The 22,491-nt window shown below is 39.1% G+C and overlaps 1 protein-coding gene across 2 annotated transcripts in view; it reads right to left on the minus strand.

Moving 5' to 3' along the window:
- The window catches only part of LOC126251638 (craniofacial development protein 1), a 65,642-nt gene that overhangs the window by 6,821 nt on the left and 36,330 nt on the right, over nucleotides 1–22,491 (minus strand). For both annotated transcript variants that reach the window (XM_049952185.1, XM_049952186.1), the window contains exons 3-4: nucleotides 21,761–21,905; nucleotides 13,476–13,591 (exon numbers count right to left, since the gene is read on the minus strand). In XM_049952185.1, coding sequence (XP_049808142.1) covers nucleotides 13,476–13,591; nucleotides 21,761–21,905 — 261 coding nt within the window. The remainder of the gene's footprint in view (nucleotides 1–13,475; nucleotides 13,592–21,760; nucleotides 21,906–22,491) is intronic.

The raw sequence follows: 22,491 nt of genomic DNA on the forward strand, positions 1-22,491 counted from the left end.
TCCACAAGGTCATTTATGTATATTGTGAATAGCAACGGTCCTGTGACACTCCCCTGCGGCACACCTGAAATCACTCTTACTTCCGAAGACTTCTCTCCATTGAGAACGACATGCTACATTCTGTTATCTAGGAACTCTTCAATCCAATCACACAATTGGTCTGATAGTCCATATGCCCTTACTTTGTTCATTAAACGACTGTGGTGAACTGTATCGAGCGCCTTGCGGAAGTCAAGAAACATGGCATCTACCTGTGAACCTGTGTCTATGGCCCTCCGAGTCTCGTGGGCGAATAGCGCGAGCTGGGTTTCACACGATAGTCTTTTTCAAAACCCATGCTGATTCCTAGAGTAGATTTCTAGTCTCCAGAAAAGTCATTATACTCTAACATAATACGTGTTCCAGAATTCTACAACTGATCGACGTTAGAGATATAGGTCTATAGTTCTGCACATCTGTGTGACATCCCTTCTTGAAAACAGGGATGACCTGTGCCCTTTTCCAATCCTTGGAACGCTACGCTCTTCTAGAGACCTACGGTACACCGCTGCAAGAAGGGGGGGGGGGGCAAGTTCCTTCGCGTACTCTGTGTAAAATCGAACTGGTATCCCATCAGGTCCAGCGGCCTTTCCTCTTTTGAGCGATTTTAATTGTTTCTCTATCCCTCTGTCGTCTATTTCAATATCTACCATTTTGTCATCTGTGCAACAATCTAGAGAAGGAACTACAGTGCAGTCTTCCTCTGTGAAACAGCTTTGGAAAAAGACATTTAGTATTTCGGCCTTTAGTCTGCCATCCTCTGTTTCAGTACCATTATGGTCACAGTGTGTCTGGACATTTTGTTTTGATCCACCTACCACTCTGACATAAGACCAAAATTTCTTAGGATTTTCTGCCAAGTCAGTACATAGAACTTTACTTTCGAATTCATTGAACGCCTCTCGCATAGCCCTCCTCACACAACATTTCGCATCGCATAATTTTTGTTTGTCTGCAAGGCTTTGGCTATGTTTATGTTTGCTGTGAAGTTCCCTTTACTTCCACAGCAGTTTTCTAACTCTGTTGTTGTACCAAGGTGGCTCTTTTCCATCTCTTATGATCATGCTTGGCACATACTCATGTAACGCATATTGTACGATGGTTTTGAACTTTGTCCACTGATCCTCAACACTATCTGTACTTGAGACAAAACTTTTGTGTTGAGCCTTCAGGTACTCTGTAATCTGCTTTTTGTCACTTTTGCTAAACAGAAAAATCTTCCTACCTTTTTTAATATTTCTATTTACGGCTGAAATCATCGATGCAGTAACCGCTTTATGATTGCTGCTTCCCTGTTCTGCGTTAACTGTTTCAAATAGTTCGGATCTGTTTGTCACCAGAAGGTCTAATAAGTTATCGCCACGAGTCGGTTCTCTGTGTAACAGCTCAAGGTAGTTTTCAGATAAAGCACTTAAAAAAATTTCACTGAATTCTTTGTCCCTGCCACCCGTTATGAACGTTTGAGTCTCCCAGTCTATATCCGGCAAATTAAAATCTCCACCCAGAACTATAACATGGTGGGGAAATCTACTCGAAATATTTTCCAAATTATCCTTCAGGTGCTCAGCCACAACAGCTGCTGAGCCAGGGGGCCTATAGAGACATCCAATTACCATGTCTGAGCCTGCTTTAACCGTGACCTTCACCCAAATCATTTCACATTTCGGATCTCCGACAATTTCCTTCGATGCTATTGCACTTCTTATCGCTATAAACATGCCTCCCCCTTCACTGTCCAGCCTGTCTCCACGGTATACATTCCAATCTGAGTTTAGGATTTCATTACTGTTTACGTCTGGTTTCAGCCAACTTTCTGTCCCTAGTACTATATGGGCGTCGTGACTGTTTATTAATGAGAGCAGTTCTGGGAACTTTCTATAGACGCTCCTGCAGTTTACTATTAGCACATTAATATTGTTATTCCCTGTTGCATTTTGCCTACTCCTACCTTGCTGCGTCTCAGGAGGCGTCTTGTCGGGCCTAGGGAGGGAATTCTCCAACCTAAAAAACCCCCATGTGCACTCCACACGTACTCCGCTACCCTTGTAGCTGCTTCCGGCGTGTAGTGCACTCCTAGTAGTGTACTTCTAGTATTGTTGTAAATTACAGGCCAAATTGTAAATTTGGGATGATGATTTCTTCATTAGTAATATAATCCGACTGTGTACTCAATTGTCGCAACAATATTTACTGTCAGAGTGAGGACAGCCCTTCCTGAGTGTATGTATTCCGAGTTGATTGTGTGTAATAATTACTTACTTGAGAACTGATATTAAAGAGTACTTATTGTTTAGGCCAAATATTTAACACTTCAGTAAAACACTATGTTATTGGAAGCTAGAAAGTAATTTACAATGAGTCATGAAAATGTAAAAATTACTGGCTAGTTTTTAACATATGATCTTCTATTTCAACATTAAGTGTGTGTGGGTGTTTTTCCACCCTCAAGATGGAAACTGACACATTGGGAATACAGTGTTGCAATCTGTTACAGAAAACAAATCACTTTGTTAGAGACAGCAGAAAGCTCAGAAATGTCACATCATGGATGCCTGAATTGCACCCACAAATAGTCAGTGGTCCAAAAATTTTTGATATATGTAAGAAGGAAATTACTATGTTGAATATGCACAGTTTATAAATGACAAAAATGCTGAACCTGAACATTCTCACTCCCAAGCATAATCACACAGTGACACAGAATTTATGGCTCCTTCAGAGGTTGTTCAGTCACTTAATATATCTCTTGAACGGTTGGGTGAATTTCCCATTGTTAACAGAAAAATGGAATACAAAAAGTATTGCACATCGAAAGTAAGAAAAATTTCCAAAACTATGAAATGTAATTTTTTTCTGGTTCTGCTGAAAATTTGTCACCAGAAAGCGACAGTGATGATGATAAATGTGAAGCTGTAAAAAATCTGAAAAGTAAGTTTTCGAATTGTATGAATAGAACAAAAAGGCTAATGCTTCTAACATATTTAGCAGATAATTGGAGCATTTGAAAGGTTACACGTGAATTAAATGTACCAAACTACATTGCAAGGCAGTCGAACAGAATTCTTAAAGAAAAATGCTCTTCCGAAGGTCCAAATTGTATGTTCTTTTTATGAAGATGATGTAGTTAATAGGGCAATGCCAGGTATTAAATCTACTGAATCAGATGGAAGTACAAAGATTTCAAAGAGACTCTATTGTGTAAGCTTAAAGAAGCGTACAAAAATTCTAAAGAAAAGTTTTCCAGCTTAAAAATAGGTTTCTCTAAATTTGCTGAATTGAGACCTAAAAATTGTATGTTAGCTGCTCCAATTGGCACACACACTGTTAGTGCGTGCACAAGTCATCAAAATGGTGAATCATGATCATTAGTATCAATAGGAAACTGTGACTGCTGTGCATGGATGCAAGCCAAGTTGGCGACACTTCGCTCTCCACTCCAGGCTGTGATGGCTTCAGTTACACAGATTGAAGCTGCAGGTGATGGGCATCACTACTGCGAGGATCTAAGAGACGTCCAGCATGTCCATGTCTGCTGAGCGGTCCACAGCCCAATTACTGCTCACACTGAGGTTGACTCCTCACCTGTGGCTGAGTGGGAGGTCACCTCAGGGCATGGCAGGTAGAGAAAGACTTCTCAGGTGCCTGCATGTAAGGCCTCCCCTATAAGTCTGCTAATCAGGTTCCAGTTTCTAGCTGTGGGTGCCACAGCCACATGCAGTTGCTTGTCCTGTTCCAGAGAGAACCTCTCAGCCTGCAAGACCCGGGCAATCACAGAAGGTGGGATTATTGGTAGTTGGGAGCTCCAATGTTATGCATGTTATGGGGGCCCTTAGGGACAGGGCTGCCAAGGAGGGGAAGAAAGCCAATATGCAATTCCATGTACATACTGGGAGGAGTCATTCCAGATGTGGAACGGGTTCTTCCAGATGCCACGAGGAGCATAAGGTGCAGCCAACTGCAAGTGGTGGTTCACTGTCGGGACCAGTGATGACGATGACGTTTGGTTTGTGGGGCGCTCAACTGCGCGGTCATCAGTGCCTGTACAAAGTCTGAATTTTTCCACAGTCCAATATAGCCACTGTCACAGATTATGATGATGAAATGATGAGGACAATGCAAACACCAAGTTCCCGGGCAGAGAAAATCCCCAACCCAGTCAGGAATCAAACATGGGACCCTGGGATCCAGAGATAGGAACATTAGTCACTATACCACGAGCTGCGGACTCAGTACCAGTGATGTTTGTTGCTTTGTATTGGATGAGATTCTCCATGGTTTCAAACAGCTAACAGAAGTGGTAAAGATTGCCAGTCTTTTTTGAAAGATGAAAGCAGAGCTCACCATTTGCAGCATAGTTGAGAGGACTGATTGTGGACATCTGATACAGAGCTGAGTGCAGGGTCTGAATCTGAGGCTCTAACGGTTCTGCGACTGTGTAGGCTGCAGATAGCTTGACTTGCACCATTGGGTCATTGGGTTTCAGGTTCCACTGAATAGGTCAGGAGACCACTACACACAGGAGGTGGCTACACAAGTAGCAGGGATTGAGTGGTGCGCACTGGGTGTCTTTTTTAGGTTAGAGGGTCTCTGAGACTTGCTCTCTTTGAGCCTGAGACACAAAAAGGACTTCAGTCTCAAAGAGTGTAGGTTGAACACAGGAAGAACATAGGTACGGGAACCACTGGTGAAACAGTTGTAAATTGTCATAGCTGCATTGGGAAACTACCAGAGCGCCAAGCACTAACGGAAAGCACTGATGCTCAAATCGTTACAGGCACTGAAAGCTGACTAAAGGCGGAGATAAGTTCAGCCGAAATTTTCACAAAGAACCTAATGGTGTTCCGAAAGGATAGGCTAAACACAGTTGGTGGTTTTGTGTTTATTGCTGTTACAAGTAGTTTATCTCGTACTGAAACTGAAGTACATAGTTCCTGTGAGTTAGTATTGGCAGAGGTCATTATGGCAACTGAAACAGAATAATAATTGGATCCTTTTACAGAGCTCCCATCTAAAATCATACATTTGCGGAAAGGTTCAAAGTAAACCTGAGTTTAATTTCAAACGCGTACCGGAGTCATACAAATAAAGTTGGTGGTCACTACTTTACCCTGAATACATTGGCAAAAATACATGTTCAAATCTGAAGGTACATATAAAACATCATTCAAAATCATGCTAAATGCATTCTCTGAAAATCATTTTGAGCACTTAGTTCATGAGCCCATGGTAATAGTAAACAGTTAAGACAACACACTTGATCTCTTAGCAACAAACAATTCTGAGCTAATAACGAGCATCAAAATGGATACAGGGATTAGTAAACACAGGGCTGTCTTAGTGAGACTGGATATTTTAACCCCAAATCCTCCAAAAATAAACAAAAAATATACCTATTCAAAAAAGCAGATAAAAATTCACTTTACACCTTCCTGAGAGAAAATCTCCACTTCTTCCATATTAACAATGTAAGGGAAGACCAGATGTGGCTTGAATTCAGAGAAATAGTATCGATAGCAACAGAGCTATATACCAATTAAATTAACAAATGATGGGGCTGACCTCCATGGTACACAGAACAGGTCACAACACTGTTGCACAAAGAATGAAAAAAGCATGCCGTATTCAAAGAAACGCAAAATCCCCAAGATTGGTGATCTTTTACAGAAGCCCGAAATGTAGCACAGACTTCAATGCGAGATGCTTATAACAGTTTCCATAAAAAAACATTATCTCGAAACCTGGCAGAAAATCCAAATTGATTCTGATCGTATGTAAAGTACGCTAGCGGAAAGACAATAAATGCCTTCTCCGCATGACAGTAGTGGAAATACTATCAACGACAGTGCTGCCAAAGCAGAATTACTGAACACGGTTTTCTGAAATTCCTTCACCGCAGAAGACTAAGCAAATATTCCAGAATTCAAATCAAGAACAGCTGGCAACATGGATAACTTAGAAGTAGTGAAGTAACTTAAATCACTTGATAAAAGCAAGTCTTCCAATCCAGACTGTACACCGACTAGGTTCCTTTCAGAGTATGCTGATACAATAGCTCCATACTTAACAGTCCTATATAACTGCTCGCTCGATGAAAGATCCGTACCCAAAAACTGGGAAGTTGCACGAATCAAACCAATATTCAATAAAAGTAGTAGGAGTAATCTACTAAATTACAGGTCCTTATCATTAACATCGATATGCAGCAGGATTCTGGAGCACATTTTGTGTTCAACCATTATGAATTACCAAGACAAAAACAGTCTATTGACACACAGTCACATGGATTTAGAAAACGTTGTTCTTATGAAACAACTAGCTCTTTACATACACACGAAGTGTTGGATGCTACTGACAAGGGATTTCAAACTGATTCTGTATTTTTAGATTTCCAGAAGGCTTTTGACAGTGTACCATTCAAGCAGGTTGTAGTGAAATTGCATGCTTATTCCAACTGTCTCCGTTATGTGACTGGATTCATGATTTCCTGTTAGAGAGGTCACAGTTCATAGTCACTGAGTAAAACAGAAATTATTTCTGGCATTCCACAAGGAAGCGTTATAGGCCCCCTGCTGTTTCTTAAAAGTAAAGTCATCACAAGATCAAAACAAATTGCAGAATGATTTAGAAAAGATATCTGTATGTGTCCTCTGAGTCTTTTGCAGCGGCATGACTGGATAAAATCATATTGGTTTGAAAGCCACGTCAATTCCAATGAAATTCTCGAGCTTTCGATAGCTAGCTCCATTATTGTCGTGCCGGGACTGGCACTAACCAAAGAGGGCTGTAACAACGCGTGCGCAGAAGGCGAGTTGAGCAGCTCCAGCCTGCTGCAGGACCGAGTGATGTCAGGTGGCCCAAGGTGCCAGCACCATGTCTGAAACTGCTGATTACACCTCCCTACAAGTGTTAAGTGTCTGCCATTGCTTCCTTGACATCCAAAGCCCCCCCCCCCCCACTCCCTACTTGGTGTGTAGCCCTGGTCTCTGTTGAAATTGTTGCGGTTCGTTCTAATCTCAGCCACCTCTTTTATAACCGAGTCCCAGTATGTTGGCGCATAAGCCACGACTCTTGTGTTCTCAAACCGTATTTTGTGTCCGTTTTCGAGACAATGCTCAGCTATGGCTGAATTGTTGAGCTCCCTTTGCTTAATGTGCTTCTTGTGTTTGGTACAATGCTCCGCAACTGTGCAAACTGTCTGGCCTATATAGATGCTGCTGCACTTGCAAGAGGCGCCATACACACCAGGCGAACAAAGAGCTATGTTGTCTTTAACAAGGCGCAATATTCTCATGTTTTGGGATCTTGGGGGCTGGCCAGAACACTGGTCTCAATACATGTGTCTGCATTAGATGTCCTTAACTTGCTGTTCGTTGCCCCACAGTATGGCACGAAGCTGCTGGCTTGGTATCATCTGCCGATTCACAAGGTGTCCTTCCTCGGTGACACCTGAAAGCATCTGCTATTTCTCTTTTGCTGTAGACTTTCTCACTGAACATGTGCCTCAAGCGCAGCAATACAACCAGTAGGTGGTCATCGTCTGAAATAACTTCGGCCCTGCATACTAATGTGTTCAGGATTGCTTTCTTTTGTACAGGGTGGTGAAAACTACCTGCATTCAAATACCGATCAGTGTGCCTTGGTTTCCTGTACACTGAATGACCAAGCTGGCCTCCTGCCCACTCAACTAAAACGTCTAAGAACAGTAGCTTGCCTTCCTTCTTCATCTCAATGGTAAATTTAAGGTTGGGATGTACACCATTCATGTGAGCCACCTGTGTATTTTCGCCATAAGGCCATATCAGGAAGGTGTCGTCGACGTACCTACAGAAGAAAGACAGATGCAACACCGCCGAGTTCAGATACTAATCCTCAAAGTGCTCCATGAAGAATTTTGTGACTGCGGGAGACACTGGCGAGCCCACTGCTGTGCCATCCACTATTTCGTAACATTCATTGCAGTACAAGAAGTATGTTGTATTTAGAACTTCACGGAACAACTTGACTATTCCAGATGGAAACTGTTAGGCCAAAAAATTCAGCATGTCTTGTAGTACTGGCACTCTCGTAAAAAGTGACACCATGTCCAGACAAACCATTACATCATTTCGACCATTTTCATTTTCTTGAGTGTTTCAACAAAGGTTTGAGAGTTTACGACATGGTGTTCACAATGACCCAGTTTTGGCACTAATAATACTGCAAGATGTTTTGCCACTCTTTAGATGGGCGAGCTGATTGCAGTAACAATTGGCTTAAGAACACCATGTTCCTTATGCATCTTTGGCAATCCATAACACCTGGGAGGTCTGGCAGTGCGAGGCATTAATTTCTTCACCACTTCATTTGTAAACCAGATACCTATTATAACATCCCTGTCCTCTTGACTATGGTCTTTGTTGGATCACAACTAAGCTTCTGGCATGCATCATCACATATAAATTTAGCACCTTCATATGGTAGTCTTCAGTGTTCAGAAACCATGGTGGCATTTCCTTTGTCAGCTGGCAAGACAACCAAGTCCTCTTTGTCACGTAACAAGTGCTAGTCACATCGTTCCTCCTGGCTAATATTTGATTTTGGTGGCTTAGCTGGAGGGCTGGCAGTTTAGTCTGACATCCTCAGATGTGTCATGCAATGGTTGCTGAATGCACTGCTTTACGCCACTAATAATCTCCAAAACTGGCAAACGTCACAGGACTGGTGAAAAAATTAAGGCCTTTACTCAGCATTGCCACAGAGCCGTTGTCCAATTCTTTGGAGAGATTAACAGCTGTTCTGTAGGCCTTATAATTCTCCACTTCAGTTCTTCCACGAGTTAAGTGGTCAAACTTGTTACACTGCTTATACATTGTCTTGCACAAACTAGCACACTGTTGTGCTGCTGTGGCTATGTCTGCCCACTCTCAATCGAATGGCGACAAAGTTGATGACAATAAAACAAGTTTCTGGCATTAAGATCCAGCTCATATCTCTTCTGCCATATCCGCTGTCTCTCTATGGCATGACTTTTCCTCTTCAACATTGTGTCCACTGCAGCAGTTCGGATGTTGTGCTTCACCACAGCAAATCAAGGAATTACCTCCTTGTTCCAGCAGCATTGCAAAAATGCTAAAGAACTCAGCAGATGTGATTTCTTTTTGCACAGTTTTCCAGCAGTTTCACACTGCACATTATGTCCTTATCATAGAGGAAAGTTATTTCCTCTGGATCTTTCACAGCGGCGTGACAGAATAAAATCTTCTCGGTTTTCAAGCCGCATCAATTCCAATAAAATTCCCGAATAGTTTTACTCCTGATGAAGATGGCAGAGCTAGCCATCGAAGGCTCGAGAATTGTATTGGAGAACTTCTATCGTTTTTGATGACTAAGAGTGTGTGAAGAGAGTGAGAGAGAGTGAGTGAGTGAGTGAGTGAGTGAGTGAGTGAGTGTGTGTGTGTGTGTGTGTGTGTAAACTTCCCACTTCTCTTATACGAGTCGACTTGCTTGGCGTATACAGCCAATCTTCTTCTCTGGATAGCTGGCTTCTGGAATCTCTACAAACTACTTCTTTGAAGAATGATGCTAGTTACAGGAACCTTAAAGACTCTCACCACTTGTGAAATAATTCAGTACTCAAAGAATACTTTTCAATAACTATTGGTATATTTGAGCTTAATAAGAACAAAATTCACGCTTCACACATAAACATTTAACTTCTCGTAATTAACTCTTATCGTCTCACATTAGAAACAGATTTAAGTCCATTTAGAAAAGAGTTGGCTTAACAATCATGTCTCTACCGCAAACATATCATAAAATATGTCTTGCCTCCAGCAATTCCAAGATAAGAGTTTTTTCACAATTCAGAATCTCAATTGTTCTTTTGTCACTAACAATAGTCACAATTACAAAAAGCACAGAATAATCCAGAAGTTCCTTGGTTCTTCCGTGTGCTTTCACTATGACTTCCATGGATTGCCCAACAGCACTTGTCAGTGCCGTTCAACTGCCATGTCGACCTTTTGCTTGTGACTGGTTTCACATCTGCACACACAGAAGGTGACGCGTAGTAGATAGGGTTCCTTTCTCCCACTCACATCTAAAATATTGTGTGTTCGAGACGGTGGAAGGCCGAGTGGTCCTAGAATTTACACATAAATTCTTGAAACACTACAAATTTTATTGGAATTGAAGTGGCTTGAAAACCGAGAAGATTTTATCCATATCTGTATGGTGCGAAAACTGGCAGTTTACCCTAAATAATGAAAAGTGTGAGGTCATTCACATGAGTGTTAAAAGCAATCTGTTAAACAGTCAAACCTAGAGTCCGTAAATTCAACAAAATACCTAGAAATTATAATCACAAACAACTTAAATTGGAAAGAAAACACAGAAAATTTAGTGGGGAAGGCAAACCAAAGTCTATGTTTAATTGCCAGAATACTTTGCAAATGTAACAGGTCTACTACAGAGACTGCCTACACTACGCTTGTCCATTCTCTTTTGGAGTACTGCTGTGAGGTTTGGGATCCTTACCAGATAGGATTAACAGAGTACACCAGGAAAGTTCAGAGATGAGCAGCACATTTTGTATTATTGCGAAATAGGGAAGAGAGTGTCACTGACATGATACAGGATTTGCTGTGGACACAATTAAAACAAAGGCATTTTCTGTTGTGGCGGAGTCTTCTCACAAAATTTCAATCACCAACTTTCTCCTCTGAATACTTTAATATTTTGTTGTTGCTGACCTACATAGCGAGAAATGATCAACATAATAAAATAAGGGAAATCAGAGATCGCACGGAAAGATATAGGCATTTGTTTTTTCTGCATGCTGTTCAAGATTGGAATAATAGAGAGTTATTGTGAAGGTGGTTCAATGAACACACTGCCAGGCACTGAAGTGTGATTTGCAGAGTGTCGATGTAGATGCAGAACTGAAACTAATGACAGAAAATACTAAACTGAAACTATTACAAAAGATAAAATTCAAAATTACAAGTAATGCCCCACAAAAGTGTTTTGTAACCCATCGTCTATTGATTGCAACATGTGGAAATGTGCTTACTGTCCTGGTGAAACTGAGATACATAAAATTTTGGTCAAAATTCAACTGAAAAGTAAAATTTCATCAGTGGGTTTCAGTTGACTGTTGTAATCTAAGAGACTTTGGAGAAAGATTCAGAAGAGTTTATTGGTTTATTCTGCAGAAAGTTGCCTCTTTGGTTCAGCATGGCTTCATTGCCAAGCAGCAGGGATATTTTCTTAACTGCGCAAAAGACATTCTGAAGGAGTTGGAATTTGTCATGTATGATTTTTCTGAAAAATTACAGCATAGTTCTACAAGATGAAGCTCAGAGTTATCACTGGACAAACCAACTCTTTGTTATATCTTTCAAAGAAGAAGACACAGTTGAACATCTTAGTTATGTAATCGTTTCTGATTCACCATACCATAACAGAGTTGCTGTAGACACTTTTTAAAAAAACTAACTTTTCTGATGGGCCTGCTGCCCAATACAAAATAATAATAATAAAAAAAAATCTTAACCCTTTGTTTCCATGAGGAAGATTTTGAAGTGAAACCAGAGTGGCACTTTTTTTGCCACAGCACATGCCAAAGGGGCTCATGAAGGGTTGGAGGATCTGTAAAGAGATTGGCAGCTCGCGTCAGTTTGCAAAGACCCTATGGAAACCAAATACAAACCCCACTGCAACTTTTCAAATGGGCTGTAGAAAACATTATCAATGTAGACTTTGCATATTCAGCTTAAGAAGACTATGTTGACTCAGAATGTTTTTTCGAAAATCACTTTGAACAAGCACTGACTACCAAAGGAACACATTCATTCCAAGAACTAGAACAATAATATTGGTGAAAAGCTTTGCTTTCAGTTCAGAAGTCTGCAAAAAAGAATGAGTGAAAATCTCTTGATACACTAAAATTAGCAGATTTGTCAGGCGACACCACTGTTGTCTATCAACCGAACTGGTGGCTCAGGTGTGCCTTAACAGCGAAATGAAGAACTTGGTGAAGCAAAAATAACTTTTCTTTAACAGCTGGGCCACCTACATCATTCTCATATCCATGTCATGCCAATATTCTGTGAGTCTCAGTAATGGAAGTTCCTTCTGGAAGAACTTATACTTGAAAGTGATGTGTACTAAACAAATGAAACCTTTTCAAACTTAAAATGATAAATAGACCCTGTTACTTAATAGTTAGTTTTATTCTGGAGTACCTACTTGAATCTTTATCACAACAGTGTTCATGTTTATTTTTATGAAAATGTCAATATTAGTAATGTTGTACTAATTAACACGAGCACACAAGTTGAATTATTGGAAATAGAGCTTCAGTCTTCATTTTATTTACTAATGAAGAAATTATCATCCATCCAAAATTTGTATTTTGCCCTGTGATTTCCAACAATACTAGCTACTCAGGAATAAATTTGGAAATTTTAAATTACGTACTTTTGGGGGAAAAAATAAATTTAACTCTTGTTTTGAAAAAAATTTGCTAAACTAATTTACATATTTTTGTATACCATAGGAAAGGGCATGAAAAATGCTGTAGCTCAATTAGAAAAGCTTCTACAGCAATTCTGAAAACTGTCATTCCCTGTTTTTGGGTCCTTTTAGGATAACTTGACAGCTATGTACTTGATAAACGAGGTGACATACTCAGTAAAATTTCCTATTTTTCTAATTCTACACCAACAGTACACCTGTGCCAACTTTCAATAAAATCCAAGATAGTGAGGTAGAAAATGGTCTTTTCTGTGTTGATTCGACATGGAATGACCCTATTGTGAGACTAAACTAACTACATATTTCAGCCAGGCTCTCGTATCTTAGTATTACAAAAGGGGAAAAGAAAAGAGGAAACTTATCTACAACCTTGTCAGCTATAGTCTGAAATTGTGGAATGCAGTCTCCTCTTCCGTCAATTTCAGTTTTCTATGCGATACAACAAGTGACCTTGTTTTATTTTTGTTGTAAATGAATCATCATATTTTCACTTCATGAATGAAATCAGAAAAGTTGACATAAGTGCCTCTACAAGTACTACTGCTGAACCCAATAACACTTCTGCAACAGTGATACATCACCAGCAGACATTCTGGAAGACTGAACCCTACAAAGTGACTAGTCTGGTAAACACACTTTCCTCTCATTGCAAGCTCTATTTATTTGGTCCATATAGTAGGAGACTTTGCATTATATACAACATCTTCTCCCTATGGCGTCCACACATTTTGAACAGGAAGTTAAGAATGTGATTAACAAAAACAATTCAGTTTAAAAATTATGGATGTTAACTGCATGCAATATGAAATACACTAATCGTAAGTGGTGAAACACTTTTGTACTGAGTGTGCCTCTCAAGGAAACTGTTTAAATACATTATTAACTTCACGCAAATAATTTCTGAGATTAAAGTAACTTACCGGACCACAAGGAGTCTGCCTTTTTCTTTTCTTCTTCTTCAGTCAACACATTTCGTTCTTCCAGTGTTTCTTTGACTTCTTCTTTCTCATCATTTTCAGGAGCCAATTTCTTTCTCCTATAAATGAAGATAATGTAAACTGAGGTAAATGGCAGCCAAATATAAATGAAACTAATTAACATATTGAGAAAATTATAGTTGTACAATAAAAGTGATCTGAAGAGAGAATAGAGTAGCACACTGAAGTAAATCTTTTAAGCATCCTTTCTAATCCTGCACTATATTGTGGCAATCAAGTTCTGTCTTAAGGGGAAAGAAGTTTTAAATATCACACCGAAAAAAGAAAATAAATAAAATAAAGTTATGTAATTATTACTATTATTATTATTTTGCAGGTACATATCTGCAGTCCCAATACACTTTGAACTACTCAGGCCACATATTGTATCATACGACACCCCACCTAATGTGCTGCCCCAGATCACGTAAGAAACAGATTGCCCGATCGCTTGGTCTAGCAGGCAACCATTGTCAGGGAATGGCCGCCAGGCGGCAACCGCGTCACACCCTTACTTGTGGAATCAACCACTAGATGGCACTCCGTTCTGTGAAATATGTGGCAACATCGGCCGAACGCGTGCAGCTTCCCACTATTTGGCGTCTGTGAAGTAGAGCTGTTTATGACATACCGGTGGTAGTGGATCCAGTCATCATGTCGAGGGCCTGCGAGTTTATCAACTGTGGAAGGAGTAGACGAACAAATCCTGAATTAAAAATGTCCAGATTTCCCATCAAAGATAAAGAAAGGTTATGTGAGTGGATTTTAAATTCAGGTAAATCAATAAATTAGTTGGGAGTAAGAATTATTAAAGAGCCCTAAGCATTTGGTCCTATCTAAATTTTGTACATCTTATATTCTGATATAACGTGGCAACCCTTCCTGTACAGAATCATATCATATAATTTTTAAATGAAATCTTTGCTGCGATTTGGACTTTTTAAAACTGTTTATTCACTTCACTATCGTAATTTTGGCCGTAGAGGCATTTTGTGTGCAATGTGAATACTGAAACCAATATAAGATATGGATAACAAAAAGCAAAGCATAGTGTGGTAACATTTGGTAAACAATTTAAGAAGCGATTCTTGAGTTTCTCCCGGCGTATTTGATAGTCAAAATATCCACGGGTGTACTGCCGGTCTACAGTGTCCAACGGGCACAATATTTCGGCGATCATACATGTCGCCATCATCAGGTGAACTGACGGACTGAGCTCCTGTGAACGTGCCAGCTTAAGAAGCATTACCTTACAAGACCTTTCCCTTGGTACTTGAAAATGGCTCTAGAGCTGAAATCATAACAGTGAAATAAATGAATAATAGCCGTCGTCTAACTGCTAGGTCATCGGTCCCTCTAAATCCTGGTATATACTAGAGCGAACTAAGTGAATGAGTGTAAAACCTCGTTTACACTGCTGCAAATGAGTATTCATAGATAATTCGCCAATGTTCACTGACATTCGTTTATATGTGTGAACAAGCGTTTATAGAGGAATGAAGGGAGGAGAATAGAAGAGAACGAGCATTGCATGCAAACTATAGACGCTGCCTATTTTAATTTTTTTTATCTGTGCGCTAATAATCCTCACACAGCTTTCACTCGAAAACAACACTACTTTTAGTTACAGGTCTGCACGAGTGCGGATATCCCCAGTAATAACTGTGTTGCAGATAAAAGCGTACGTCTGTTGCGAATATTTGCGGGTTATCTCTAAACTGTACAAAGTAAATTTTTAACATAATTATGGTTTGCCGTCTGTGGCTCTTCAAAGTTGACACCGCCAAAATATGCTCGAAAAACACGCTTTCACTTGTATATTACCGCATTTGCAGCCACCTTTCAACAACAATCCAAACTTCATCGTTTTGTGCCACTCTTATATCATTTACGATAAGTTACATGCAAAGTAAAAGAATTTAAATTTGAAATGACTGTCACTGTAATATGTCAAGCCTTAATTCACATCATAACCGAGTGCAAACATCAGCAGACAAAAATTCAGGCCAGGCATAAGTCTCTTTTCAGAGCAGTGGTGGGTTAAACTGATTTACAAAACGTTAATATCACAGAATGTGGATAAGCAACTTGGCAGATGTGGATAATGATCTTGTGGATGGATGCAGTGCACATACGGACGGCGGCATTTTTCCTGTCCGCGCAGACGTCCAGTTAGAGCTACGATTTAAATCTTTGGTATTGAGATAAGATTATTTTGCCCAATGGTTTTGACAAAGCAAACAAAGTGGTGTAGGAAAATAAATATGTTGGAGGCTTAATTTGTTACGTAGATGTGAAACGCTTGGAAGTAGTGCCAGTGCACTTATCACTGAATTGCAGCTCCAGCCTTCCTTAAATTTATTCCAGAATTTTGCATATATGATGGTCGACGCCTTTCACTGGCTCCTCATTACACCCGACGAGAAAATTTACCAGCAGCAACATAAAGCAGTTCGCAAGAAGACGAGTACTCTCCGTGCTGGTAACACCAAAGGGGAGACGAGGCAAACTTCTTTTGATACTTTGCTCAAAAACCGACGGCCAGCTGTACACTAACGAACACTACCGAATGCGTACTGAAAAAGACAGAATGTTACTGTCTCGCAGTGGTGAATGGAATTGAACACTACAGACTCAGCATTTCATCATGCAAACACTTGCAAACATTGATGTTATGCTTTCGCTACTTAATTGTTTCTCACTGTGAAAAGTTAAGCACTAAAGGGGGAACAACATTATAGGCAATGTTTGTTTTAATTATGAAGCAAGTAATGTCACACAGAAGAGATTAGAAATCACATGTTTCTTAACTTTTGCAGGAACTTCAGAGGCACTGTGGACACCGAGTAAAGTTTACGAACCAAACAAGACTAAATGTCGTTTGCTCAAATTCGTCTACACATATGAGAATGCAGTTTTTCCTGTTTTCGTTCGCTCATTGTTGACCAGGCTTAAAACGCCATAGAACCACATACCCAGATTTAATCATAATATTTAAAGTTCAAAAAAGGTTGCACACAAAGAACTCTCTTGTTGTTGTTGTGGTCTTCAGTCCTGAGACTGGTTTGATGCAGCTCTCCATGCTACTCTATCCTGTGCAAGCTTCTTCATCTCCCAGTACCTACTGCAACCTACATCCTTCTGAATCTGCTTAGTGTATTCATCTCTTGGTCTCCCGCTACGATTTTTACCCTCCACGCTGCCCTCCAATGCCAAATTTGTGATCCCTTGATGCCTCAAAACATGTCCTACCAACCGATCCCTTCTTCTAGTCAAGTTGTGCCACAAACTTCTCTTCTCCCCAATCCTATTCAATACCTCCTCATTAGTTACGTGATCTACCCACCTTATCTTCAGCATTCTTCTGTAGCACCACATTTCGAAAGCTTCTATTCTCTTCTTGTCCAAACTGGTTATCGTCCATGTTTCACTTCCATACATGGCTACACTCCATACAAATACTTTCAGAAACGACTTCCTGACACTTAAATCTATACTCGATGTTAACAAATTTCTCTTCTTCAGAAACGATTTCCTCGCCATTGCCAGTCTACATTTTATATCCTCTCTACTTCGACCATCATCAGTTAATTTACTCCCTAAATAACAAAACTCCTTTACTACCTTAAGTGTCTCATTTCCTAATCTAATCCCCTCAGCATCACCCGATTTAATTTGACTACATTCCATTATCCTAGTTTTGCTTTTGTTGATGTTCATCTTATATCCTCCTTTCAAGACACTGTCCATTCCGTCCAACTGCTCTTCCAAGTCCTTTGCTGTCTCTGACAGAATTACAATGTCATCGGCGAACCTCAAAGTTTTTACTTCTTCTCCATGAATTTTAATACCTACTCCGAATTTTTCTTTTGTTTCCTTTACTGCTTGCTCAATATACAGATTGAATAACATCGGGGAGAGGCTACAACCCTGTCTCACTCCTTTCCCAACCACTGCTTCCCTTTCATGCCCCTCGACTCTTATAACTGTCATCTGGTTTCTGTACAAATTGTAAATAGCCTTTCGCTCCCTGTATTTTACCCCTGCCACCTTCAGAATTTGAAAGAGAGTATTCCAGTTAACGTTGTCAAAAGCTTTCTCTAAGTCTACAAATGCTAGAAACGTAGGTTTGCCTTTTCTTAATCTTAGCAAATACTTAATGAAAGATTCCTTTCTATCATGCTAATGTAGACTGAGCTACTAAATGTGTTAATGGTAGATACATATATCGTATTTTTCTGATAGATAGTTATTGTTACAGGCAATGTCAAACATGGAGTCGCCAATCAATGTCAAACTGCTGGATATGGACCCCGAAAAACTGCACAATAGACTGCTGTGTGATGTCCATTTTGATGAAAAGTCATTCATGAACAGTACGAAACAACGGCTTATACACACAGCAGTTCCTGTAAAATTTACATCTGACACTGGTTCTTCAGCAGTATATGAGGGAACTAGTGATAAGAATAGTTTGTCATCACCTGAACTGAAAGTGAACATTCCAAGGAGAACATACAGTGCAGCTAGTCACCTTCTGGTAGAAACAAATGCAACACCACAAAAATGTGAACCATTTCCAGTCCTGAAAGAAATCATAGAAATGCCTGCGAGACAAGTTAAAAGAAAACTCTGTATGCTACATCATAATGATGAGGATACTCCTAGAAAGCAAAAACTGAAACAGAAAATACATAATATGAACAGATCACTGAAAAATGAAACTTCCTACTTGTCAAAAGTTGAGTAGATTATTGCATTGTAGGAGCTCAAATAATATTGCCCATGTGTTAAAGCAGTTTCTGCTTCCCATCTGATTTTCCAGGGCACAGGCTGCAATGCAGTGCAAGAGCAAAAAACATCCGTGGTCTTCTATCAAGAAAAATTTCTCTCTGGTGTTGTTTTACAAATCTCCTGCAGCATATAAATTTTTGCGAAAATTGGGTATCGTATTACCTGGACTGTCCACAATTAGACGATGGATTGGTGTCACAAAATTTCTACCAGGGTTTAACAAAAACCTTTTTAGTCAACTTAGCAAGAAATTTGAGACACAAACTTATTTAGAAAAGGCATGTGTAGTATCTTTTGATGAGATGTTGATAATGCGTCATCTGGAATATGCAAAAGATCTAGATTTAGTAGAAGGTCTAGAAGATTTGGGTGATAGGGGAAGGAAACCACTTCCTGCAAATTATGCACTTGTTTTTATGATTAGAGGCATCTACAGTAACTGGAAATTGCCTGTTTCATATTTTTTGTCTCATTCAGGAGTAAAACATGCGGATTTATTGGGACTCTTACAGGAACTAATTATTTTATTGCAAAATGCAAACCTAGAGCCAAAATTAGTCATTTGTGATCAGGGAGCTAGTAATCGAAGTGTCGTGAAGAATTTACACCTGAAAAACTTTATTTTATTGTAAATGGACAGAAATTGTTTTATATTTATGATGTCCCACATTTATTCAAAAGCATACGAAACAATCTGCTTAGTGGTGACTTCATTTTCAACAACGCTGTGGTTTCATTCGAAGATGTCAGAAAAACATATGACATTGATAAAAAAAAAAAAAGCGGAATGTTGGTAAAACTCACTGACAGTCATTTGCAACCTGATTCATTCCAGAAAATGAATGTAAAAATGGCAGTCCAGGTCCTCTGCCACTCCGTTGCTGCAGCTATCAGAACTTGTGTAGCGACTAAAGAACTGCAGAGTGATACAGCAGAGAGCACAGCTACTTTTATAGAATGTATGAACAATTTGTTTGACGTTCTGAACAGCAGGACAGCATTTTCCTTTAATCCATATACAAGTGCATTATCGGAACACTGCCCAGTAGTAATGGAAACGCTACAGAATGCAAAGAATGTCTTAAGTACCATGAATAAAATTGAAAAAAAAAGACAGGTAAAATAACGACACCACCATGCATTACGGGTTTAATCCAGACTGTGAATGCTATTGCTCAGTTTTTTCTTGAGGAACAAACTGTTGGCATTAAATTTTTACTGACCAGCAGATTGAATCAAGATGCTCTTGAGAATTTATTTTCTGTGTACCGTCAGAAAGGAGGCTACAACTGTAATCCAACAGTTAGAACACTAAGGTGCTTGTTCCGAACAAGCACTATTAAATGAATCTCAGCTGTTGGAGAGCTCTGGAAACGTCGGAATTCCGAACACCCCTGGTTCCTCTACAGATGAAGTAGGGAGTACCATCTAGGCCGACGAGTATTTGTCTTCCTCACAGCCAGACCTTTCCTCTGAACAGTGTTCAGTAGCATATTTTGCTGGCTACTTAGCACACATATGCATCGAAAGGTATGGTTGTTTGAGATGTAAGGAGACACATGTAGCAGTGAGTTTCAAGAGAAGAGGGAATTATTTATTCTCCATAAAAAATACGCAACTGGGAATTTGTGTCATTCTTCAGTGGGACTCAGCACTCCAACTGTTGAGTTTAGCAATGTTATTGAAATGTGTTTACAGGCATATGAGTCCTGTTTTTTACAGTTTATTTATAAGAGAAACAAAGTTTAGGATTGTTAATTACATCAAATTAAAACTTGAAAACTTTCACTGGTTGGACGATGAGGAATGTGGAGAACACAGACTTTTCATTTTGAATCATCTTGTGTAATGCAAATTTTATTACAGTTACAGAACAATGTTCAAAGACGAGTGTAGTAGAACTGTCTCAAAACTGAAAATTATAAAAAATATGTAGTTTATTCATATTGTATTTAAGTACCAGATAAATATTCTCCGTTAGGCTGCACAAATAAGTTTCATTGCCTTTCCTTGATCACTGTACCACATTTAACTAGAAAGAAGTAATGTGTTAAATCTGAGCAAAACAGTACTGCTTGTGACAATAGTAGATGTGCTGACCGCAAAGTTAAGATGTTTACCATTACAGAACTTTTTTGTTTACTTACGATATTTAAAGTTTCACAATATTAATTTTTTTCAAAGATATCGTTGTTAAGTGCGTACATGAAATTACATTTGTTTACAACTAACAGTAATCAAATGCAAAATGTGGTTATACTTAAGAACACTTACAGAAATACTTAGAAAGGAAGCAAAATCTGTTTCTTAAACTTATTTACAGTCTCAATGTGAAAAATATATTGCCGTTATAACTCACGTAATCCGTATACATACTCTATGCAAAATAAATAATTATGTCGGTAATGTCAGGACGCGAAACCCACTGCTCAGTGCAAAATGTGTCAGTAAATTAACGGATTATATTTCAAAGACGTTGAGAAGATTTTGAAAACTTTCTAGTGTTAACCTGCATGTGGAGATCTTTTTTACCACCATAATCCGTATCAGAAGAGCTGTATAACAAAGAGGAAATAGACGGCATGGAAGGCGAGTGTAAAACCTATGCGACTGCAATACAGTCTGCCTTTAAACAGTAACTCACGAGAAATATTTGTGTGTTGCTTTTCATTTCGCATATGATTGTGAGAAGTATCCCTACAGTAGAAATAAACTTGGTTTGTAGAATTACAGGAGCTAATCTACATTCTCCGATTGAAAACTCGGGAAAAACCATAGCCGATCATGGTCTACAGTCAGCTGTATGACGAATGCATTTCGCACGCACCGCTCTAGCTGAACACAAATCAGCGTCATTCACGTCACCGAAGATACGTGTTGACAATTCTGCGATACGGACAGATCAGTTAGCATTGTAGCGTCACCTGCGACATCTGTTGACCGACGGGAAAACTATTTTTACGGTTGCCTATTCTGCCGTAAGGACAGTCAATCTGTTTCTTACGTGATCTGGGGTGCCGCTCATTTTGTTTTGGCTCCTCTAGCAGCATGCTATGATATTGTGGTACAGGAATTTAAACGTGTACTAAGACTGCAGACAGGCACCTAAAGAAAAAATGAATTAATTTAATTAACTTTAATTTTTTGAGGTGATTTATACCTTAGTACTACCTCTTGTAGTTGCATATTCGTTACCACATCACTTGATCAAAGTATCAAAAGAGATAAAAGCCACAACTGAATAAGTACTTGTGTTAAAAATGTTATTGCAGCGTAACTGCCATTAAAGTTTACTTTTAATGTGGAATAAGTGTGTACGAGTAACATACCATGAGGGCAATCACACATTAAAATTATTCATAAAAATCTTAAAATAAGAGACTGAAATCTGTGACATATTACTACACTTTGAAACAAACAATAATGCAGCTTACTTCAATCTTTTAGCAGTTTTGGTTTTCAACTTTTTGGAATTTCTCTTTCGTTTTCCCTTCTCTTCTGGTTCCTCTTCACTTGCGGCCTCATTGGCTTCTTCATTTTCATCCGATTCTTCTTCTGAAGGTGGGTTGCTTTCAGCTCCTACAAATGAAAATGATTTTCGTGCAACTTGTATTCTTCTTTGGTCAAGAACTTACATTACTGACTTAAAGTCAAAATGAAAAATGATACAAGGAACGGACAGTTCTAATTACATCAACCACAAGAAGAATTCAGTTTAAATAACACAAACTCACAATACTTCATTGCATAACAAATCTGAGCTGGCAAAGTACTGAACATTCTTCCTGTAATTGTATATTGTTTTTAATATTCCACTTAAATAAAAGACAGACAAAATAAACAGCTCTTCAACACTTATTTTAATTTTCTCCAGTTCTCATAAGGGAAACTACCTCATTTTCTTCAAAACAATTAATTTAAAATTACAACTTTACATACTTAATCTATGACTGATAAAAGTTACACACATTTCAGTAGCTGTCCAAAACAAAAAATGAAATATAATAAGGTCTACTGTGTGTATCACCATGTAACAAGGTGAACATTACAATGTCCATATAGCAACTCAGAAGATCAGTGTAGGAACCCTTATTTTCACTGCACCGGGTAGGCAAAATCAAGTGAAATCTAATAAGAAGTGAAGTTTTATATGGTGTTTATAAAT

Source organism: Schistocerca nitens, chromosome 4 (assembly GCF_023898315.1).
Source record: "Schistocerca nitens isolate TAMUIC-IGC-003100 chromosome 4, iqSchNite1.1, whole genome shotgun sequence".
Lineage (NCBI taxonomy): Eukaryota > Metazoa > Arthropoda > Insecta > Orthoptera > Acrididae > Schistocerca > Schistocerca nitens.